Source organism: Neolamprologus multifasciatus, chromosome 18, assembly GCF_963576455.1.
Source record: "Neolamprologus multifasciatus chromosome 18, fNeoMul1.2, whole genome shotgun sequence".
In the NCBI taxonomy this organism is placed as follows: Eukaryota; Metazoa; Chordata; class Actinopteri; order Cichliformes; family Cichlidae; genus Neolamprologus; species Neolamprologus multifasciatus.
The window spans coordinates 9,609,191-9,634,327 of record NC_140456.1 but is presented as its reverse complement, the minus strand read 5'-3'; the positions used below and the strand labels follow the sequence as shown (position 1 = coordinate 9,634,327).

The 25,137-nt window shown below is 39.9% G+C and overlaps 2 protein-coding genes across 4 annotated transcripts; both read left to right on the top strand.

The window, feature by feature from the left end:
* The first annotated feature begins 1,713 nt into the window (after positions 1 to 1,713).
* arhgap30 (Rho GTPase activating protein 30) lies at positions 1,714 to 16,539 on the top strand. 3 transcript variants are annotated; one of them, XM_085141654.1, is made up of 14 exons: positions 1,714 to 1,835; positions 2,395 to 2,774; positions 4,857 to 4,959; positions 5,060 to 5,204; positions 5,296 to 5,378; positions 6,117 to 6,224; positions 6,541 to 6,659; positions 6,756 to 6,927; positions 7,149 to 7,246; positions 7,610 to 7,687; positions 10,059 to 10,718; positions 11,465 to 11,673; positions 11,814 to 12,430; positions 13,501 to 16,539. In XM_085141654.1, the coding sequence occupies exons 2-14, from the start codon at positions 2,687 to 2,689 to the stop codon at positions 14,831 to 14,833; spliced, it is 3,813 nt and encodes a 1,270-aa protein (XP_084997780.1). In that variant the 5' UTR covers positions 1,714 to 1,835; positions 2,395 to 2,686; the 3' UTR covers positions 14,834 to 16,539. The 3 variants fall into 3 exon arrangements, with proteins under 3 accessions (XP_084997780.1, XP_084997778.1, XP_084997779.1); XM_085141652.1 differs by having other exon boundaries at positions 10,059 to 10,766; XM_085141653.1 differs by lacking the exon at positions 1,714 to 1,835 and having other exon boundaries at positions 1,842 to 2,774; positions 10,059 to 10,766.
* A 1,768-nt stretch (positions 16,540 to 18,307) lies between these two features.
* LOC146497333 (uncharacterized) lies at positions 18,308 to 24,613 on the top strand. The gene is made up of 2 exons (XM_085141490.1): positions 18,308 to 19,230; positions 21,291 to 24,613. The coding sequence occupies exons 1-2, from the start codon at positions 18,960 to 18,962 to the stop codon at positions 22,232 to 22,234; spliced, it is 1,215 nt and encodes a 404-aa protein (XP_084997616.1). The 5' UTR covers positions 18,308 to 18,959; the 3' UTR covers positions 22,235 to 24,613.
* Positions 24,614 to 25,137: the final 524 nt, after the last annotated feature.

Below are 25,137 nucleotides of genomic sequence, written 5' to 3'. Positions count from 1 at the left end.
TGAATGAAGCAGGAACACACAAAGGCAGGCTAACAGAGACAAAGGAGGGGTTATGTAAACCCACATGAGTAGGTATAGTAGAAACACCAGGGTAAACAAGATGCAACTGAAACTAATTAGAACAAAAACAAAACAAGTTTAACTAATGACTAAGAAAACAAAACAAAAAGTAACTAAATGGGGAATCCCACGACAAAGACAAAAACGAAGACAAAAACGAAGACACCCCCCCCCCCCCCCCCCACCACACACACACACACACACACACACAGGTGGGCATCCATAAAAATGACCAAGTTGCAAGAAAACAAAAAACAAAAAGAAATAACAATCCATCCATTTTCTTCTGGTTATCAAGTTCAGGGTGGCAGTGGGGTTGGAGCCTGTCCCAGCTCTCCTTGGGTGAGAGACAGGGTGCACACTTGAAGGTGAGGGCACCATTCTGCTGCAGGCCTAAAACAAACAACCATTCATGCTCATGTTCACACCAACAGCCAGGTTAGAAGGCGATGGATTTGAATCCAGGTCCTTCTTGTGCTGCACCACTTTGTAATTTCTTAGTTACAGCCTTCATAAATTTTGGGAATGCCTTGCAGAGTACTGGCTCAATAACCTACTGGAAAATTCAAAACCTTAAAATCCACAAGACTAACTAAAAGATTTTCCAACAATTACATGTGCAATATTAATCAAGTGCACAACCTGGCAAATTTAAGGTTATTGTTAAAACACTGTATAAAGCACTGATATAAAACCCATTACTTATGACCTAAGAGTGAATTATAAGTGGTGACTATGCCGTGCCAATTTGTTAGAGATGATACAACAAGAAAATTGCATAATAACAGCTGAAGAAGCAATGGAGCATATTAAAATACAGGAAGTTACAAAACTGTAGCTCATAGATGCAAATAAGTAAAGGAAGGTAAACCATCCAGAGAAAAACAGTCGGAGAACAATCAGGTGTGATAAGTATTCCACACTTACCTGCTTTAACAGGGATTCTTACAATTAAACCTTTTACAGTAGAAAACATCTGTGATGAACTGTAACAGGGAAAAAGCCCAGCAGGTCCACAGAAACTCATCATAAACATAATGTTTTGAGGGCTTTATTTCAAATAACAAGATACTGCAAGAATAGCATCAACACAGACAGTGTTTAATGTACACACACACACACACACACACACACACAACTAGACTTTTTATGTTTCTCTGCAGTGCTTTGTGACTCTTTTGTTACTTTGTGGTGCATTCATGTTCTTTGTGGTTTTCTGAACTACTTTTCTTGCTCATGTGTTTGTCTTCTCCTTCACTGGCACAGTGTGATACTGCTTCGTGATCTGTGGCTTAGTAACTAGCTTTAGTTTATCTTATGATTTCACTGACATACTGAATCTTTGTATGACAGCTGTGTGGAACTCCAGTGATAATTCTTGAGCCCCTATGTGATACTTTGCTGGTACTTATATTAGTATTTATATTTATATTTATATTTATATGTAGCAATGATGTAAAACTATTAAAATGGAAGAAAATGTAATCAGATTAGTGTCGCTCATCTTTAAGGTATGTTCAGATCTACTTATTTCAGTCAGGGTGATGGAGCTCAGCCCACAGAGAGACAAATGCAGCGCATGTGAGGGAAATAGATGAACTGTACAGATACTATGAACTGATTTCCCTACTCAGCAGAGGCGGAGAAACAGAGGGCCAAATACAGAGAGAAAGCACAAGAGAAGGAGAGACACTCAGGAAGTTAAACAGGGGAAGTTTAGTGGTTTGTTGCGTCATCGTTTTATGCTGCTACTTGTGTGCCGATGCAGAGTGAAGGTAGGAACACTTGTGTTCGCTTTTTAATTTGTTTGTTTCCTCACATTTAAAGTCTTTCCAAAAACGTGGACCGATTGGGAGGGGTGGTGGATGATAGGAGAGCAGCGGCAGGTGTCAGGAAGATGGAGAGAGTGGGGAGAGAGTTTGAACGTCTCTGTGAATCTATATGTTCAGTGCTCGACTTCCGCTGAAATGAGAACAGGGCCGCGATGGCCCTGACATGAGGGCAGGGAGGACAGACCGGGCTCTGTAGTGAGCGTAGTCCTCAGGCAGGAGCGGAGATTAGAAGCTTAAGTTGGTCCACCACCTCAGAGAAACCTTATAGCATGATTGGAGCGAAACGTTCCAGGGCTCTTTTCAGTGAATACGAGAAGTACAGACGCAAGGGTGTGGCCTTTCATTCGAAAATAAATTGAGTGCATCAGGGGGAAGTGAAGAGCCACATATGCAAGGCGAGCGTTCGGTGCAGTTTGTTTGATTTCGGCTGTGAGATTGTTCATTGTTAAAACGTGAAACTGCTATATCCACAACGAAACCGTTATCATTTCTGCTTTTGCAGGGAGGAAGACACAACAAAGTATGTCCTAACGCTCGATTTTACGTGACAGCCCCAATGCAGCGCAGCTCACAGAGGAAACAACCTGCACCTAACAACATGCACTGAGGCAAAGGAAACAGAAGCAACAGCAGCACAGTCAAACCTCTGAAATGTGCAACGTTTTATCAGAGTCATCGTCACTTTAACCATTTTGGTCAACGCATCCAGAACAGACAGTTAGTGAACCTGACCGTCACCAGCAGGGCAGAGGGGACCAGTCTGAATGTGAGGTGAAAAGAGAAGACAGGAAGAGATGAGGAGAGTTCGAAGAAAAGGGGGCAACAAAGAGAAGGTGTTTGGATGTGATCTGTTGGAGCATCTAAATACCTCTGGTCAAGAGGGTAAGTGAGCAACCCTGATTAGAAAACATGTCCTGCTCTTATTGTTGTTTTCTGCACTTGTCATAGTTTTCTTCATTGCATTAAACACAATCCTGCAGAGATAAATCATTTACACATGGGTGTCAAACATCAGCACAAGTACCGTTTATACCATGTAGATAAAACATGTCATAGAAGTGTTACTAAAATGAACATTTAAAAGTACAAATTTAATTCACTGACAGGTTCGCTTTAAGCAACCTGCTATTAAGCACATTTCATGGGATATTTCTCATGTTTCTTAACTCTTTAGCATCTCACTCTGCAGTAAAGTGCTTGCCTATGCTTTTTTTTTTAAAAAGCATAGGCAAGTTGTGAAGGCCAACATTCAGATTATGACTTTGCTTGTCAAACCACACCAGGCTGAGTCAAACATTTGAAAAAGTCTTAATCATTTTATAATGCGACCCCGACTGACTCATTGTGGGCAAAGCGTGGGACATCGCAGGGCAAATTACTTTGGGGGTAAGTAAAAAAAAAAAAAAAGGTAAAGACTTTTGGGAAAGTATTCTGGCACTGATGAGACAAAGGTTGACTTTTTTAGAGGAACATCAGACCAGCAGTCATAAGTGGGCATAGTGTGATGGTCTGGGGCTGCTTTGCTGCTTCAGCACGACTTTCTGTAACTGATGGAACCATCTCTTTACCAGAAATGCTCAAGGAGAACGTCTGGCCAACAGTTCATGCCCTAAACCTCAAACAGAGTTGAGCTGAAAAGAAGGACAGTGATCCAAAACACCAGCAAGTCCACGTCTGATTGGTTTAAAAAACTCCAAAATAATGGTGTTGGAGTGTTATAGTGAAATATTCTTTAGCATGACCTTAAACTGGCCATTCATACTTGAAAACCCTCCAGTGTGGCTTTATTAATTCATCCTGCAAACATGAGTGAGCCAAAATTCCTCCAGAGCAAAGTGAAAAACTCATTGCAGTCGTTGTTGCCAAGGGTCACAAAGCCATTTATAAGGCTTAGGGGACAATTGAACAATGAAATTACAATTTAAAAGCTACGTTTTGTATTTATTCAGGTTGTCTTTGTCTAATATTAGAATCTGTTAGATAATCTGAAACATATAAAATATAACTGTGACAAATATGCAACAAACTAAGAAATCAGATGGGGGCAAACACTTTTTTGTGGTACTATAACTGGAGAAACAATGATTTTTGCACTTCAGCTTCTGTTTTATTTTCTGGTATTTTAAGATTTTAGCAGGGATGCAACACATTTCTTGTCAGTAATGTTTCCACTTACATGAAATAAACCAAAAAAATATTGGACATAATGTCAATAAATGGGATGAAAGGACGAGGAAGGTATCTGCTGTGCGCCTGGCCAACTTAGGCTCTCAGGGATCCATGTAGTCTTTGGCACTTCTGTGGTTCAAGCTAAATGCCCACATGTCAACAATGACAAAGCAAAAATAACTGTTTTAAGCAGACAGAATATTTGCTGTGTTCACAGTCATAGTTTGGTATGCTAATTTTTCTCACTATCAATACGCAAAGACAAAACAACAACAAAGCTGTGGCTGAAATCACTTTCATGTTTGTATTTGTCAAATCTCAGTATTACAGAAATGTACTTAAAAATAACCTGTTCAACTACCACAACATAAGTTTTATATATATAGTATAAATGGTGTGGTGACTTTGACCCTAAAATAAGTTTTTAAAAAGGTTTTTAACCCTGGAAATTATATTCATTACAACAGTCTTTCATAGGTTTTGATCGAGGAGTCTTGGAGTCATATGTCTGATGCTCTGCATGAACCTCTAGATGTCAGAGGATCATTATCAATAAGATCCGTGGACCATGAGAAACCAGGCAAATTTTCATGGTCAAAAGTCATCAGTATGCTTTAGTTATAAAATTATAGATTTGATAGACTTATTGACTGTATATGTACCGAATTTCCAGAATTTCCCTTAGGAAGCAACCCGAAGGATTAATAAAGTTTTATCTAAAGATGACAGACTGAACATGTTCCATGCTTTTATTAGGCCAATATCCAGGTTATTCATTTGAGTCTTCTTTCACAGTTCCACTGGTGCTGCGATGCTGCAGTGAGTTTGTGGAGCATCATGGGATTGTTGATGGGATCTACAGGTTGTCTGGAGTGTCATCCAATATACAGAAACTCAGGTAAAATGTCTGTGTGTGGTAAACCTTTACCTGTAAATAAACAATATAATCCACATATATTTTAACGGCTATTCGATTATGTTATTATCATTCTAAACAGGGGTGAGTTTGAGAGTGATGGTAATCCTGAACTGAACAAGGATGTGTACCTGCAGGACATCCACTGTATCAGCTCTTTGTGTAAAGCTTATTTCAGAGAGCTGCCCAACCCTCTGCTCACATATCAGCTGTATGACAAATTTGCTGTGAGTATCTCAGACATGCGAAAAAACAAAATAAAATCCTTGACTGGTCTACTACAGGCATGAAAACAGAAAATAACACGTATTCTAACAGGAGGCTGTGGCCATCCAGCTAGAGGAGGAGAGGCTAGTAAAGATTGGTGATGTCCTGAAAGAGCTACCAGCACCTCATTACAGGTACAACCCTCTGCATCCCAATGACAGCCGCTTACTATATAATAACCTGTATTTCTGCACTGAAGCAGAGGGCATCTCCTTTTATTTCTCTCCAGTAACTATCACAACAGATAAGCTCAATTTTATTACTTCACCAGAGATTAGTTTTAGGGCTTTTACAAAGTGCTCACTATTTGGAAAAACATTCTTTACACGCTTTAGTAAATTCTTCTATATGTAGATTTTAGTTCACTGCCACAAGGAAGCCATGTAGGAAAATATTACAAAACTGTACATTTACAGATAACAACACTGGACCCCGGGAAGCTGCTTAATTACATATAAATGGGCTGAACTGGCGGTTTTGGTCCGCTATCATCCGTCTATTATCATGGGGTAGAAACATAAGCACAGATGCCGACACGCTTCTCTCCCTAACCACCTCGTCCTCCAGGGGCATGCAAGGCATTCCAAAGCCAGCCAAGAGAGCGTGCCCTGGGTCTACCCTGGGCTCTCATTACAGTTCAACATGGCTGAAATACTTCACTTAGTTGGATCACACAGTCCAAAAGTCCAGTACAGTTACCAATTAAAAAGTAAAGAACTGACCAATAACAGTATTTCCTTTAGGAAAACCACCATTAATCCCACATTTACAGATGATAATGTTGATTATTACATGGTTGATGTGTAAAATAATACTGTTTCTAACAAGGCTGCAGATTTAAAAGCTGATCATGTATCATGTGTGTCCTACAGGACTCTGGAGTTTCTCATGCGTCATCTTGTCAGAATGGCCTCGTATTCGTCAGAAACCAACATGCACGCCAGGAACCTGGCCATTGTCTGGGCCCCCAACCTACTCAGGTGTGTTAATGAAAAATCAGTGTGTCTCGGATATGTGCTCTTGTGAACTGAGGGATACACTACCTGCTTTCATTCTGAGGGAAAATACTATATATATAAACTGCTGAAAGTTACTGTAATTTCAATTTATATTGTATGTGATTCAATAACCTTGTATTGTGTACCGCTGCCTTTGCTTACCTGTTCCTTGTTCCTTTTCTGCTTCACTTTGTTCTTCTGTTGTTTTCATCCATTCTTTCTTCTCCTTTAGCACATAGTCATGTCTTGCAGTTGTGATAATCAATCAGTAAACCAATCTATCAATCTGTATGAAAAGGTCTAAAGACATTGAAGCGACAGGATTCAATGGCACTGCGGCCTTCATGGAGGTCAGGGTCCAGTCCATCGTGGTGGAGTTCATTCTCACACACGTCCCTCAGCTGTTTCCCGATGCAGGTCAGAACACAGATGTGCATCCACAGACACTCACGTGCAGAGAAAGATGATAAACTTATGTACCACTGCTTAAAATCTTTCCTCTGACCTCTTCAGACATATCAAACGAGAGAAGGAAGTCCCTCCCATCCCCATCAGCATTCCCCAACACGGAGGAATGTTTATTCCGGCCTGTTCCCACCCCAGCTTGTAGCTATGGGAACATCAGTCCAGGAGATGGTCCACTTCCCATAAGACCTTACCATGCCATCATTGAAGGCACAGACAAGTGAGTAAACCATTTCTTTATCTGGGTCACCATTACTGTCCGTTATACACAAAATCTTAGTCGTTTACACTTGTTAGAGTATCAGGTGAAGATGAGATGAACTGAAGTCAGCAGCAAGTTAAGCTTTTCTCAGGAATAATGCAAATGATGCTTGTATGTTAGAAAATAACATTTCTTTTCATATAAACTTCTTGCAAATGCGCGTGTCTTGCTCGCCTCAGGAGGAAAGGATCCCTTAAAGGCAGGAAGTGGATGTCCATCTTTAACATTGGAGGACGATTCCCGGATCCACGGAGAAAACACAAACCTTCAACCAAAGGTACAAAACCTTCACATAGAAATGAGTCACATCATTTATTCCTACTAAGTTCATTTCTCCTTTTCCATAAACAGGTTTGCGTGTTGACAACTTTATTCTCTTTGGTTTGTTTTCTAATTTCTTTTCACTTTTAGGAAATAGTAACATTTAAAATGACATTCAAACTCACATATTTTTAAATATAAATATTTAAAAATGTAAATATAATTTGTTTGTGTTTTGGCACTTTTTATTAATGTACTTTTAGAAAATTGTTGCTGCTGGCCACTGTTTTGGACATAAGTCTCCCATAGATCAGTTCCAACAGCTTCTCTCTATATATTATCTCACTTATCTTAGAAATATTTTTTTATATTTTTTCAGCTCCAGAGAAAGAAAGGCCTGCTCTGAGACCTGCAAGAAGCATGGACTCCCTCAGCTCCCCATCCTATCCAAATGAAGGTATCGTCTTCTGAAACATTAAAATGATGAATTTGTTACTTAGAAAAATAATTAAATGCAGTACAAATGTTAAGAAGTAAGTGAATTTCATATTTATTTAGATATAAACTCTTCTCTAAAGAATTTGAAATGTTGATTTAATTTGTTTGATTTGATTAAGCTGTAAGACTCTGAGGTTTGTTAAAATGTGAACTCACAGTGCTTACGTATAAGAAGAAAATGAGCAGATAAAATTTCATTTAAATGCATCTGGTGATAGTGAAAAGCTGACTGTGAACTTCTTCCACCATCACCACACAATAGAGTTGAATGGAGTTTGTTTTCTAATGTCGTGAAGAAAAAAGCACTTTTACATGCCATTTCGTAAAGTCCCGCTTTGAAGCAATTAAGCCATCCCCATCTCAGTTTTTGGACTGTGCTGGTATTTATATAGTGCTTTTAATTTTTCTAGTCTTACTGATGTCTCAGAGTACTTTACCAGCAGCGACTACAAGTCATATTTTGAAGTAAGAAGTGACCACATTTACTAGCGGTTTAACTACAACCACTAGCAAGAATGGCTAGCAGGAAACATTTATAGACTGCATCAGTGCAATGCAAAGAGTGACACATGCAAATTAATCTTAAGTAGCACAAAGTAAAATGCTAGAATTTAACCCAGTCTCCTGACAAAATGTAAAATCCATTAATGTTTATAGACACCAGCTGATTTGTTTTTTTCCATTAGAGCTAGCGTAAATTTGAAGCTAATGTACAGAGTGTATCAAAATGAATCATTCAGTTTGGAGAGGCTATGTTTTTTAAAGTAATGGACGTAGAAACTCGCGGTAAATCTTAAAATATTATTAAGGTTTTACATACAAAACAGCGCTTTGCACATCATGTTCTACCTACATTTTGCCTTCCCACCCATAACCTTCATTTAATTTTTAATTTTTAATTTATATTCTAACATCTGTAGGTATTTAGTATATATTCTTATTTAGTGTATTTATATAGAGAAATATAGATTATATATACTGTAAATACTACATATTCTGTTTCTGTGTCAATGACACCAAGACAAATTCCCCGTTTGTGTAAAAGTTTTGCAAAAAACGTGATTCTGATTCTGAAAATTTACAATGTTCAAAAGTGCTCCACTTCGAGCAGGCCATAGGTCCATGTGATAGTCAAACTTGTGCCATACTTTTATGAGCATGTCTGGAGTCACTGCAGCCATTGCTGTTGTTAATATTTAACCTACCGTACACCATGTGGAACTAACAAATCTCTAACGCGGTTAAAACCCCACTTATTTAGCCTCGCCTTTTCTACCAGTTAACGCTTGCTTGATAGTTAGCTTAACGCTTATTCTTATCTTCGGCTTATTCTTAATTGCTTTTAATTCATTTTTAATTTTTTTTGACTGTTTTATCCTCTACACTTAGCCTTCTTTTATGCTTTTATATGCAATTATTTTGCCTTCGTGTGTTTTAATGCCATTCAACCTGCTAGCACGTTTTGGTACCTTGCCATAGCCCTCATCCTTCCCTGTAACTTCATCTTACCTTCTTGCATGTTAAGCACTTTGGTACACCACTGGTTTTTAAATGTGCTATATAAATAAAGTTTGTTGTTGTTGTTGTAACAAACTCTTAATAGAGCAGTTAAAATAAATGTCCTAAAATACCCATTGGCACCACCAATCCCTAAGTCTCCAAATGTGGACTTTTTCTCCACTTAAACAAGAGAAATAATTTTGTGTACCTGGAAAAAATCCCAACATATAAGATCGTTTGGAGTAAATGAAAACACAACACAAAATACATGAATGAAGTTGGTATCAGACATACACAAACTCATGTTTGAAAAACAGAAGGTAGAAATTTAACATATCAAGACCTCCCCTCTAATATAAATACAAATAGAATGAATAAGTATGTGAACATAGAAATGGGATATTTGTGTACAGGAAAGACACGATTATTTTACAAACTGCTGTGAGAATATTTTGCCACACTGGTGAAAAGTATACTTTACTAGATTTTCACTTGTCAAACCTGGAGCACAGACCTTTTGTGGGTTTTTTTTAAATACAAGTAAGCACAAAGAAAGCCACATCATTAGATAAGCTCAAAATACTCCAGAAAGCACAAATACAGTCAAGAGGTCATGGTTCAGTCCAGCCCAGTGAAATTAGTTGAGATCAAGTCAGTGCCCAAGGTGCACAGTTGGGTGTTTCAACATGGATAATCATACATAAACTTGATTCTGTCAATCTTGGAGGATTCATTGTTGATTCAAATGATTGTTTGCAGGTTATATCAAAATTTAGACTCAACTTTACCTTTCACTTGGGCTAAACTCTTATTTGTCATTATATTTTTAGGTACCAGGCGTCCTGGCCAGCGCCCTCCTTCCACCAGCATGTCTCCCCTTGTCACTACCACCCCTCAGGCTGTCTCTGAGCTCCCAGTATCTTCAGGTGGATTAGGTGCCAGTGAATATGCTGTGACCTACCGCAGGGGAACAGGGCTAGTAAGCGGTGGTGCAGGCGTACAGGGTACCTACACAGCTCTTGATCCAGAAGGTTTAGGATTAGCAGGCAATGATACTGTCCAGTCCAGATCTCCAGGAATATCCACTAAAGCTGGTCGGAGAGCAGCCATGCACATCACAGGACCCACCATGGTTACTGTGCCACTACATATCACCTCTAACCTGGCTTTAGGGGTTCTTCAAGGGGGCGGGGCTGACAGGATCATACACCGTAGAGACAAAAACGGGGGTGACAAGGCGGGAGCAGAAAAGGCAGCGAAAAAGGTAAGCAGAGTAATGGAATGGAATGTGGAAGAAACCAAGAAGGAGGAGGAGGAAGTGAAAAGTGAAAAGGAGAAAAGCAGTGAAGAAGACGTGGAGACGACAGAGGATTCGGTGGCAGCAGGTGGTGCTGAGGAGAAAACAGAAGAAGGAGCAGAAGAGAAAGGAGATGAACCTGAGAGACAACGAGCCAAAAGCCTCCTGTCCAACTCAGAAGAAGATAACAAAAGTGATGCCAAAAATGCTGAACAAAAGGTTGAAGATGATGAATATATGGGTAATTTGAACTTTTTTTATTACAATGACCACTTTTCCTTACAAGGACTGCAAATAATAACTGTTTTGCACATCAGTTATTGATTTTCTGGTTCAAACTTAAACGTCTTAGCTGATACTACAAAGATTGCTTTAAAATTTGGTACAAATAGTTAAGAGCTCCGGTGCACCTATCGAGGAAACACTCCCAGGGGGACTAGCGACTTTTCTCTTTGTTGACTTTTTCTAATGTAACCCTGAGTTCTGATGTGGTTTTATATAAGATTCCACAAACAGTTCTGCTAAGTTTCATAAACGGGTCAAACGTTTGACCTTCGATTTTTCCGATGGTGCCCTTTAACAGGAATACCAAATACCTGCCAATCTGACTTCTGTATGTGTTTTGTGCAAATTACCACATTAGGGTATTCTGAAGGATGAAATCCATTCAGCTGCTCTAAGTCTTTTTTGCCCCAACCTTTGACTATAGCCTTTTAAAATACTTGAGCATTTTTGTTTTTATTTATTTCCAAGCACATTTTGAGAATCAGTCAAAAAATAAGCCCAATAATCTTACGCTTGTATTTTCCCCAGAAATTTGTTTTTTCTCTTTGTTTTTCTGCAGCTGTCTTAGAATTAAACTATTGCAAGTACAGTGCAACAAATGAACTTTACTCGGTCGTGAAACTCATTAACTCATGATCGTTGTTTCATTGACAGAAATGAAAGTTAGTGAGACGTCTGAGTTTCAGCCAGAGGACACTCAGCATGAAGATAATGGAGAGTTCGATGCTTCTGATGTTCTCAACTCAACAGAGGTGGCAGGTGACAACCAGAATATGTTTGGCTACATTCAAGACAACTTTGAATTCCTGGACCAAATGGACTGCAGTGGAATGGACCATATGGACTGCAGTGTCTCTTATCAGGTGTGTTTTTTATGGTTGCAAATCTTTCTTAGCACATAAGAAGTTGGAGGTTTGCGGAAGAAAATGGTTATTTGCACAGGAGCAGTATTACGCTGTATTTGTGGAAGCTTTTTAATGTGGTTCCTCTTTTTTCCAATTAGGTGCAGGAGTTCTCTGTTGAACCTCCTTGTCACTCAGACGATGAGTATGAAACAATGGCTCAAGCTCAGACTTCTCCTTGTCCTCCAGAGCCACAGTCACTCCTGCGTCCAGGCCCTCAAAGTCCCAGCGAGTCAAACCCACACAGACCGCTCAGTCTCGACTTGCACAGTCGACACACAAAATCCCTCAGCCTGCCTTACATGACCTCGCCTGTCCATGGACAGGATGAGTCTTCATCTGAAGACGAGGCTATGGGGGACGACATCGGTGATAACGAGTACAGTAGCGAGGAAGACGAGAGCATGTTCGTTAAAAGCCTTCCAACGGATTTCTTTTTGAACACAATCTCTGGGTTGAAACCAGAAACTGATGGACAAGAAGGTTCCCTTCATGATAGCGTTTCTGTGCATTACATAGAGAGCTCTGAAGAAAGAGACTGCCAGTCACTGAAAACTGAACATTCGGCATGTACGGAAACAACTACGGGAGAGCGGGAGCAGGTAGAAGTGAACGACAGAGAAGATAAAAATGGACTGGATGAAAAGGAGATGATAGAAAAACAAGAGGAAACTAAAGTTCACCAGGAAGGAGACCAGCTGGAAAACGACATGCAAAGGTGACAACTGATTACAATCTCAGATTTTAGTATTGATCATTATAGTTACCATGCATGTGCATTTTTGTCTTAATCTTTCCTGACTGGCAGACAGAAAGAGCACAATAACAACTATTTTATCTATTATTTTACACTAACAGTGAGTCAGATAACCACAACAGTATCTGTGATTGTAGCTTAAATGCTTGATGTTTAATTAGAATGTGACCAGGTTCTGCACTTCCTGTCTGACATATGATGTTTGAGCATCTTTCAGTTCGTTATTCTGGTTTTAAACTCGCCTTATTGTTTTCGTCTTTCTCTGCAACTGGGTCCAGCAGCAGCAGCAGCAGCAGCAGCTATTTTCAGAAACAAACAACCTAATAATCTGAATATACCCAGACAACAGTCAGCCGGTGAAACCTTTAGACTGTAATGACCCAGATATTTCCCTTGGGAGTTTGAGAAGGCCAAACAGAAATAGAATGGAGAGTGAACAGGCTATTTGACCTTACTTATAAGAAACGTGATTCCACATGAATGATAAAGATGTAAATAGTGCTAGCATGCTTAACATATAAATTTTCAAAGGTTTACATGTCAGTTATGTTTTTGTGGCTGATTTTGGAAAAGAAACCCAACTGCACGCTTTTCAAAAGACACTATAATCACTTCGCTCTTGTTTTGCTGCGGTGTTTTGTTTTCCAGTATCCTGTAGTTAAGTTGTGTGGTCACAGTGGCCACTACTTGGATGATTTGAAGGCTAATGTCTGAAACCTGTGTGCACCCCCTGGTGGAAAAAGATTAAAAGTACAGTGTGGCAGATAGCACCACATGTCCTTCCCGTCCCTCCATTAGAAAATCATAACAAACTGAGGAGAATTCTCTTTTGATACATTAAACTTTGTGTCATTAGCTTGAGAAATACTACAAGAATAAACTGCTACAAGTTTAATTAAATCAGGAAGAAATATTAAATAAGACGCTCAAAATTAGAGCTCAAAAAATTCTATAAACAAACGTTAATATGTCTTAAAGTCTCACTTATGTTGCACGTGTCTAAACTGTTTTTGTCTCTTAACTATCTGCAGCAGAGAAACAGAGGAACATCTGGATATTATGAAAGATGCTGAAAGTGAAATATCCTCAACAACCTGCTGTACAGAGTTTCCACTGCCAGTCACCGAGGCCGCTGACAAATCCAGCACTGTGGCTGGCACGAGCGTTGAGGAGGTGAAGGAAGTAGTTGAAATTGCTCACAGTGATTGTCCATCTCAGGAAATGATGAACCAGAAAGAAACTGAATCAACAAATCATACCAGAAGCTGTAATGGAGGGGGTACAACAGAGAGAGACAATAAGGAGGGGGAGAATGGTGTGATATGCAATGAAATGGAGGACATGTGTGAACAGTTTGTACTGAAAATAGAGGAAAGTGACGAGAAAATGAGGGAAGAAACCTCAGAGGGAAAAGCTGACAGAGAACACGACAGTAGCAATGAGCAGGATACCCAAATCTGTGGGACACACAATGACATTTGGGAAGAACTTGAGGACATTGTATCTGAAGTGATAGAAGATGAGGAAAAGGCGCAATCTGAGAGGGAGGGTGATGTTGGGCAAGAACATTTGGTAAAAGATGAACAGGACGAAGAGCACGGATCAAAGGAAATGGTGGAAGACGACAAAGAGGAGGCGAAGAAGAAGGAAGGTATGATAGAAGTAGACGGTGAACCAGTGGAGACGGCTGAAGGAGCGCTAACAAGTTTAGAAATGCAACAAGAGTTTAACGAAGATGAGACCCAGAGAGAAACTCATGAGAACATGGCCAGCAAGGAAGACTCTCAGGAACGTGTCACAGCAGAAGCGTTTTCAGATCAGCCAGAGAATGAGAGCGATGGTGAACAGACAGCCGATGAGCAACTTGAAACTGTGCCAAGTGAAGATAACCAATTTAAAGAGGTGGGCTCTGATATGATAGAGGGAAGAGAGAGTGAGAAGAGTGACGGCCCCTTAGAGGGTGTCGGAAGCACGCTGGTCTCCTCACAGCCGAAGATCTACCAAGTTAAAGCCGTGCCGGTGGTGCCTCCGAAGCCGCAGCACTGCAGAATCACCGCCCTGACCATCCGACAGCAGCAGCAGCAAAGAGAGAGAAGAGACGGCGACAGAGGGAGAGACAACACGCTGAGAGCCCCAGGAGAGCAGGACAAGGACGGAGACCAGAGCGACGAGGGCTCTGAGAAAAAAGAGAGTCCAAAGCTCAGGGGAGATAGCCGGGAGAGAGAGGGGAGGAGGGACAGGGCCGAAGTCAGAAACAGTCCCCTCAGCATGTGCTTTGATGAGGCTGTGGCCATTGCAACCATGAGGAGAGAGAAAGAGAGGGTGAGAGAAGGAGAGGCGGAGGCAGACGCGCTGGGGAAGTGACGTAGAGATTTGAATTGTACAAACTAGTTTTCTGCACACAGAGTTAAAGGCTGTATTTTCTTATATAGAGAGGTGAATTTATTCCATTATACATTACAGCAACAGCAGCCCTGCTTATGTAAGGCAACTGATTTAGCCGTTTCGGTGTTTCTTTGTAGAATTCATAAACTTGACGTGCAGTCATAACCAATAGTTTTCTAATATAAATATTGTTCAAGGGACGTTTTGTTCTCCATACATTTACCAGAACAGAATAGACCGCGGAGATGATATAAAGGGAATCACATGCGGGGGTTGGATTTACACGGTCAGCATCTTGAATCCTGAAATTAAGAGGAATAAACTGAAACAGATGACAAACACTGAAGTGCCGAAGTGCTGCTCCAGTGTGACAAACCATCTGGACGAACTGCTAGTTTCAAGAGTCTGGGTTGCTAATCTAAAAGTAAAAATATTTGCATTGAATACACTCCCTGTTACACTCGGTGTTTGCACGAGTAACGAGTTTTCTCTCTCGTTACAGAAAGGTGTACATAAAAATAGAGGTTTGATGCCAAATACAAATGTGTTTAAAAAGATGCATAGACTATATCATTTAGCAGGAATATGATGTCAACAGATCTAAGTTGTTTTGCATTGTGTGAATAAAACATGTTTTCAATATGCTGTGTCTTCTTCAATCCTTCTTTATTTAAACTTTATTAGAGCAAACAAAGTGTGTTGGTGCTGAAGCTGAAGTTATAAATAGCTTTTATTGTTACGTTATAAAAATGCTGCTGGTATTTGCTTACATCTTCAGGATGTTAACTGACAGATAAGCTGAAGGTAAATACAAAAAATCATTAAAATAACTTCAAGCTTCAAAAATCACTCGAAAAATAACTCGACTTCCTTTTCGTTGATTACACCGTCTAATAAACATATATCACACATCACTACCATCTTGTTAACCTTCATTTCACTCTTGCTGCTATCCGTGTGTCACACATTTTCTTTAAAAGTTACTTTTTTCTTTACAAATCACCCCCAACGCTCCTCTTCACCTCTCTTGTGCACTGTTCATTGCTTTTGATGGTTGACCCCTTGCATTTATACTCATCCACCTTGCACTACCTTTGCTCCTTACATATTCACCTTTTTCTACGTGCCTCCCTCTCACTCACACACGTCTTCTGTTTTGCTTCTGTAACCTGAAGCTGACGGTCTTTAAAACAAAAGAACTCACAATAGACTTCATTAGGCACTCACATCTCCGTCGATCTTATCTGGACCCACAGCACCATCGCCTTGATAAAGAAGGTCCAGCAGCGGCTGCACTAACTCCGCGTCGTAAGGAAGAATAACCTGAACCAGAAGCTCCTGCTAGCCTTCTACTGGTCCTCAGTGGAGAGCGTGGACTCCAACTATCTGGGTGTTTGGTACGCAGTGGCCACAACTGACAACAGGAAGGATGAGCAGAGGGTAATTAACACCACCCAAAAAAACAAAAAACAAAACACTGGCTGCCCTCTGCCTCTCCTGGAGGCCATGGCCAGATGCTCCTGTCTCAGGAGAACCAGGGCAATCACAGGTGACCCCTTGAATCCCACTCACTACCTTTTTGACCCACTGCTCTCTGGTCGACACCTCCAGACACAAACAGCTTCTTCCCGGGGCCATTCGGACTGCAAACAAACACTGTCCTCACACACCCCACCCCTGCCCACCAACCTCACCACCTGAGCCATAATGATTAGAAATGATCATAAATCCCTCATATTATATATATATATATATATATATATATATATATATATATATATATATATATATATATATAATATGTATACATATATCTATCTATCTATCTATCTACATCTATATATAATATATATATATATATATATATATATATTATATATATATATATATATATATATATATATATATACAGTGTTGGGAAGGTTACTTTTAAAATGTATTCCATTACAGAATACAGAATACATGCCCCAAAATGTATTCTGTAACGTATTCCGTTACGTTACTCAATGAGAGTAACGTATTCTGAATACTTTGGATTACTTAATATATTATCATGCTGTTTACAACTACATGAATGTACTATTGCTGTGATTATTACTGTTACTGAAGGTCCGCGGCTCCAAACGTAGTAAAGGGACCTCTGGCTAATACCTCGGGTTCGTAGCCGAAAAATAGCTTGTTGTCTGGGTCAACTCTGCTTGCAAGAGACAGAGAGAGGCGTTGAAAGGCTGCTCCAACGGAAGTTATTGTTTTTGGAGGAAAACACGAACACGGTGTACAGTCGAGTCTTAATAGCTTACTTACAACTGGGCTCGTCAGGCTCTCTTCTTGGCTGCAGTGGTTATTATTATATTTACATGCTTCCAGCTCCCGTTTTTGCTCGATGACAGCTCATACTTTTCCTTTTTCTCCCTCCCTCGCTCACAGACACATAACCTGTATGGCAGTCCATTCTCCCTGAAGCACGGACTACACTGCCTATGATGCTACATTCTTCAGAGCTATACTGGTAGCATTCTGTCTATTAGCTTAGCACAACAACAACAAAAAGGCCTCTCTCACCCAGGAAACACGCAGAGAGAGTGCGTCACCCTGTAACCATGGCAACCGTAACGCTGCAGCCTGGAACAACAGAACGTAGCTGTCAAACAAAACCCAAACAGTCCTGACCCGTCACAATATGAAACAGGGAAGTACCACCATGTAATCCATTTATTTCAACAAAGCAACTGTATTCTAAATACCACCTTTTTAAACGGTAACTGTAACGGAATACAGTTACTCATATTTTGTATTTTAAATACGTAATGGCGGTACATGTATTCCGTTACTCCGTTACTGTATATATATATATATATATATATATATATATATATATATATATATATATATATATATATATATATATATATTTATTTATTTATATATATATATACGTATATGTATATATATATCTATATCTATATAGATATAGATATATAGATATATAAAATACATATTTAGAGCAGCGGTCCCCAACCTTTTTAGCGCCATGGACCGGTTTATGCCCGACAATATTTTCACGGACCGGTGTTGTGCCAAAAAGTGATTGTCTGCCAAAAACGGATTTCCGGTATTTGCCAAAAAGCGATTGCTCATATTTAAAGTGCTATAAGTAACTTGTTGGGCTATAATATGTTAAACATATGTCAAATGCATCCCTTATGGATGACATAAAGTCATCTTGAGCCACAAACAACATTCGTGTAACAAGATAGAAGCCGCAATCAGTTTTTGGCAGTGACTTTTATATAACCTTTATTTATGCAGTAAAAAAAATCTCATTAACATTAAAAATGTATTTTGTAAGAGTAAGTTGCCCAACAGGACAGCAGAAATGGCAGCAAATATTACAGTAGTTCTGTAAAAATATTTTAAGTGGGGATAAAGGACCGGATTGGTTATACTGTAAGTCGGCTACAAGTTGTAAAGATACTTAAAAAACAGATAATTTTTTAATTCTTTATGTAACCCCTTTGTATCCCCTGTTCACCGAAGTGTATTTACGAACATACGTAAAGATATTACACATAAAAAATACACAGAAACACTGGAAATCAGTTTTTGGCAGACAATCACTTTTTGGCACAACACCCGGCGTTTAAGGTGTCGCGGATAAATACAACAAAATAAAACTAGTACCGGTACCGAAAAAAAGAAGATTTATTCATAACAAACGTGAAAAGACCAAGGAAAACCGAGTTAACGATAAAAACGATATCAAAATAACGCTGAAAACCGATAAAAACCCTGAAAACCATACATTTACACACCTGAGCCTCAACTCTCGCGGCCCGGTACCAAACGACTCAAGGACCGGTACCGGTCCGAGGCCCGGGGGTTGGGGACCGCTGCATTAGAGAACACTGCTCCGTTTATTATGAGAGATTTATAATCATTATTATGTTTATTAGAAGTTTTACAGCCGTCGGTTTTACATCATATCCGCCTTTTCATTTTCCCGGAAGGGAACCAAAATAACAGCAGGGGAGTTGGATCTCACCACATGCATCAGCTGGTAGTTCAGCTTACATCTATAGCTGAGGTTTAATCTTCGGGTCATAGGATGTCTTTTCCCTCGTCGTTTCCTGCGCAGGTCGCAGCCATCATGGACGTCTTGGCGAAGGCGGCGGTGGCAGAAATCACGAAGCTGGTGGAAGACGGGAGTCTGGTCCTGCGCCTGGAGCTGAGTCGGAGGAAAGATGAGAATCAGGAGCTCCGAGCAAGTTTGAAGCTGATAGAGGCTGAGCTCAAGAAAGCTCAAGAAGCTGCCGCAAGCACAGCTACAGAAGCCAAACATACGCAGACTACAGCCGAGGAACTGGTGCTCCGAACGGGTAAGAAACAGCAACACCTGGAACCGACCAAACGAACCTTACTCAAAAAAATCTCAAATTTTAACTTCCTTTGCTTATAAAAAGGTTTACTGCACATTAGAACATAAATGATCATCCCTATCATGTTGTGATGGTTCAAGTTGAGGTTCGGCTGAAGTATGAATCATTAGTAAGTGACATGTATTCATAAAGCACACTGAAACATTGCTTTGATAAATGGAGGACCACAAGAGCCACACGCATCAAAACAAAGAATTCTGTGCTTAAATAATGAATTCTGCATTTGTAAATTCATTTTTGAAATAATTGTATTTATTCAAACATTATTAAATAATACATTACTTCAGTCATTTATTTTAAATAAAAACACTATTTTAAAATCTAGTTTTCAAAATTAATTAGTAATCCACCAATAAATACTTCAAACTAAAAATGAATTTCACAAAAAAAGAATTAAACTCTCAATAAAAACCTAATTTCAAAAACTATTTTTGAATTCCAAATTAAAAAACTAATTTTCAAAATCATTTTTTTAAACTCAATATGAAAAAATAGAAATAAGTAAATGGTTTCAAAAATCCACGATTTACTAATAACATTTAAAATGGTGATTCCACTCCTCATTTGAAAATTCTTTTCAAATGGAAAGAGTAAAGGGAAGTCCAGACTTAAAAGCACAGATGGAGGATGTCCTGCTTATGTCAAGCAGTAACAGTCTAAGGAGAAAGCTACTGGACTTTTTTTTTTTTTTTGCGCCTGTCCCGTTTGGTTCTTTTGCCATCAGAATTATTGTCTAAAAGCCAAGAAAGATGTCCAAAGGATTTACTTTACCAAATGGACCATCCTGGCCTTGCCGTATTGGTCTATTTGATTCACTTTGTTTTTAGTGTTTAATTAGTTAGTGGAGATAGGCCTCCATACCTTGGAGGGCCTGAGATGTTCCCAGAGAGGTGGCGTCTGATACCCGACCTGACATATAGACACAGACAAACAGGCACACACAGATACTAACATCCATTCCCACCTTCATGCTCTCACATGCAAATACTCAGCACTTACCCAACGTGGAGACAGACATAAATAGACACTGTACACACAATCACACTGCCCAAGCGTACTCTAAGCGCCAGGTCTTGCTGCTTGCCCCTAGAGGGGGAAACTGCACACAGACCCAGGTGGTGTTATCCTGTGGAGAGAAGCAGACCGCCCCGACTCCGCAGCAGCAGGGAGGCCCCACACTCCATTTCTTTTTGTTTCATTTAGACCTTTCACCCCTCATCCAAGAGGCTTCTTCACTTCCTCATGACATGAGCCAAGGTCATTACCTCCAGATGTTTTAGGTGAAACCACGTTGAGACCTTGCCTAACCTTATCGTCTGACCCACTGAGGTCATCTAATGTGAGGTTAAGGCGCCTGTGAAGGAATCTCAAGAGTGTATTAGAATAGAATAAATCTTTATTATCCCACCGATGGGAAATTTCGGTGTTACAGAGCTCTTACAGCAAGGGAAAATAAAATATAAAAGGAAGACACAGGGTGTGCCTATAAACATAAACAACCGAAGTTTGTATATACAGGTATATATAGGTGACTGAATCCTTTACCAACAATTTATTTTAGTCTTTGCAGTTCATTTATAAAGATAGTTAAACATAAATTTCTGTACACTGTCTTTCTAACTGCTGGGATATTTTTTTATTATGTCTTGGTCCAATTCGATGAATCAAAGAAATTCCTTTTTTTTGACATTCATTTCATTTTCAGATTAAACTGACTGAATCTTTTTTAACAATATATCAGTCAGATAAAACTCTCAAGAACTTATGAAGATAAAAACAGTTTATTGCAGTATATCAGTGACTTTCTAAACTTTGTAAAACAAGAGTTTATCAGGAAGTGCCCCTTTGTGACTGACATGTCTAACCGTTTCCAGTAAACAAGTAAGGACAGCACTAAAACACTTCTACTGGTGAAACTGGTTAGATGCTCTGTTGACTTGCATTTGTTGGTTGAGAATTGAAATCGAGTGTTAACACGGTTGTCATTCTTTTGAATGCAGACAAAAAGGAAGCTCAGGACATGGTTGCAGTGTCTCTTCAACCAAAAACTGCCCAAAATGGGACAGAGGAGAGCCAAAACATCTGGCCAGTGGTGAAGCACGAGCCAGAGGATGAACCTGCTAACATCGAAACAGAAGACAACACGGCGAGAACAGGTGTTTGCTTCAAGGCAGAGCAGGATGACTTGATGTGGCCTGCTTGTAGCATGTTTGAGAGTAACCCTGTGGCGTTGCAGCAGCACATGCAGATCCTCCCCACTGACGCTGATCAGTATTCTCCTCAGAGCAACACAGAAAGTTCCTATAATTCTTTACTGTCTACCACAGAGGAAACTGCAGGCGCGCCAGTGAGAGTGGAGGTAGAGACGCACCCCGCGTGTATGGGGGGCATCGCTTTAGAGTCTGTTCATAATAAAGAGTTCAGATGTATTTCGCCCCCTGCAGGCAGTCAGGGTGACTGCTTGCGAGCTGAGCCGTTACTCCCTCTGCCTCACGTGGAAACAGCCGCAGCAATCTCAGCAAGTTCAAATGCTGACGCTCCTAACCAGAGCAGAGATGTCTTTAAAGCCAAAAGGGTGATGAAGGTGTGCAGACCTAATCAGAAAGTCTACGTCTGCTCTTTGTGCAACAAGAGTTTCTCGTGCCTGTTTCAATTGGAGAAACACGTAGCCACCCACCAACCCTCCAAACGCTTCAGGTGCCTCGAGTGTGGGAAATCTTTCACCCAGAAGACCCGGCTGAGGACGCACCAAAGCGTGCACACCGGGGAGAGGCCGTTTAGTTGCAAAATCTGCGGTAAGATGTTTTCGAGGCAGGACAACTGCCTCAGACACGAGCGGTTCCACAGCGGGCTGGAGCCGTACAGCTGCAGGCAGTGCGGTAAAAGCTTCACGGTGCTTGGTAACCTCAAAATACATGAAGAGATCCACCTGCAAGGAAGATAGCGATCAGATACTGCAGCTCTCAGAGATGGACTGCGGTAGTTTGAACATTTGCATGAACCTTTTATTTTACAAGTGTGCTTTGATAGTTTTATTGGAGTGAATGAACAGAAACATAAAAAGCCCTCTGATTTGCTTTACAGGGCGGCAGATGCATGAGAGTCATTACATTTATCGTTTGCTTTGTCTTGCTTTTCCATTGGACGCACACCTCTTTGTGAGATACTACACATAATTAAACTAATTATGTGTATATGACATTTTGTCCCATTAATGTGACAGATTTCATCTCCTGGGAAATCTAAACATAAAAAACATTGTAACTATTATTTTTGAAAAAAGTTTCTATGTCTTTTTTTCCTAATGGCATGATCACAATTAACCTAAAAAAGAAGCACTGCTCTGGATATTATTTACTTTTAAGGGAATATTATTGTGTTTTTGAAAAAAAAAACATATAGTAGTGGGTAATATTATATAACAGATAATAGGTATTGATTTGTAAATAACTGGACATGAATAATTTGAGTTTATTATCTAATTTTTCTGACTAGTCAGCTCATTCTCTTTTTCATGACCATATGTGATGTAGATGTGAAATGTAAAAGTGAGGTCAGAGGTATAATTAGATATTTAGAAAGTTTTAAAGATTAAAGACATTTTATGAAAGTTTAACCTTATTTGACCACAACCTACACAGACAGAAAAAAATAAATAAAACAGAAACTAAAAAGTAACCACTAACTGATAAATAAAGGCATTCTGGTGTTGATCCAAGGGTTAACAGTTTAACTTCCATAAATGTCAACTATTGATTGATTCTCATGCTGCGAGTAGGAACTACTAGAGAGGTGGGGAAGATTTTCTTTTTCTGTGTTCTCATATAAATATTAGATGGTCTTTAAATGCAGTCTGAGTAGCAAAAAATTCTCTCAGGCATTGAAACTACAAGAGCGTGGTGACGTGTGAAGGGCTCAGAGGAATATATTTGGTCTTTGTTTTCAGTTTCCCCAAACATACCACCAGCAGACTGTGTAGTGTAGATGTTCTTGTCGTGTCAGGGGCTTCCTGGAGGGTGTCTGCACTCATTTCTCTGAGAACGGCTTCTGTGGTTAACTCCAACAACTTATATGAACCAGCACTCTTTAGATGGCACATTGAACTGAAAAGATTTTCCATTAAATTATGTTAAGCATTTCTTTAACCTGGTGGCTGGGGAAAGGGTCTCTTAAATAAAACCAGCAGGAAATGGAAGAGACCAACTTTCCATTGTGACTCTTTTATGTTTTGCGTGCATACAAATGTCCTCTGTGACACATTAGTAAGAATGGCAGAGACTGTGGCTCGGGGGGTTGGGAAGCGCATCTGTAACCAGAAGGTCGCCGGTTCGATCCCTGGGCTCTCTGTCCTGGTCGTTGTGTCCTTGGGCAAGACACTTTACCCTACCGCCTACTGGTGTTGGCCAGAGGGGCCGATGGCGCGATATGGCAGCCTCGCTTCTGTCAGTCTGCCCCAGGGCAGCTGTGGCTTCAATTCACACCTGCACCAGTGTGTGAATGTGAGAGTGAGTGAATAGTGGCATTGTAAAGCGCTTTGGGTGCCTTGAAAAGCACTATATAAATCCAATCCATTATTAGTATTATTATTAAGAAATGGTCTGTTTATTGATGTTAACTGTGATGCTGATTATGCTCCCATGTGGATGCGCACATGGACAGCTGTGGTCACCGGGGTGTGTCGTTTTATACTACTTTTAAGTCCACGTGCAGGGAGGACATTGCACTGTAGTTGCAGGGCACATGGATGCCTGATGATACCCTGCAGGTCCCTTTCAAATTCACAGATGTGGAAACATGTTTTTTTTCCATAAGCCATTTGTGTGTTACTGTTTAGTAGACATTTCTGTGTTTGGGAAGTTTTAGCTACCTTATTTCTTCTTCATTTTTAATTCTTCAATGACTGTAAAAACACTCAAAGAAAACTGTGATTGGTGTGTTTGTAACTTTGTCATACTTCTGTACTCAGAAGTATTAAAGTGCCTTGAAAATATACTGGTATCTGTTGTTGAAACATGTCTGAAGAAATTAAATGGTTGGTCCTTTTCTAATATTTGCCCTTGTGATGTAGTTATTAGCAGGACAAACTGTATGTGACTGAAGATTACTTGTCAGATCTTAATTATACACATTTAATTAAAAAGTAAAAACTTTTAAGTGCGCGAGGGATTATAATTGTGTGTGTGTGTATTCATTGTCTTTTGTGGGTGTTGTTTCTAACAGTTTAATAAAGTGCAGACAACACAACAATGAGTTAATTGCATTTTTTTTAATTGAAAGTGCATTTTTCATTTAAAGCTTCAACTCTGGGTTTCAAATGGTTAGATACATCTGTATAACTGCTCAAATATCTAATCAGATGACAGTAGCTCAATCCATTTAGGCCTTTAGACATGGGCTGTATCCCAATTCAGGGTCTGCAGCCTTAAAGGCTGCATTTTAAGGCCGACTACGTCACCGTGACGCGACGAAGGCTGTCCCAATTCAAAGGCTGCTCGAAATGCGGCCCTCAAATGCGTCCTTAATTTCCCTGAATTTTAAGGACGTGGCGGTGTAGACTTCGTGGCCCAACATATCCCAGAATGCATAGTGCAGCGGTGGGTGTGGATAATTTTGCCGAAAAAAACGGCGGATGAGGGGCACCCGAAGAGTAAACTTTAAGTAAGTACTGAATATTATGTCACTTATTTATGTGCAAATGTTTAATAACGAAGAACATGAAAACATTACTGTTGGCCACATGTCGGCAAAGTTATGTGACATAAGTGACGTTTGTACTAACTTGGTTTTACAGCCTTTACTTTAAAATATACGCCGTTCAATAGCTGACCTTAATCTTACAGAGAATGA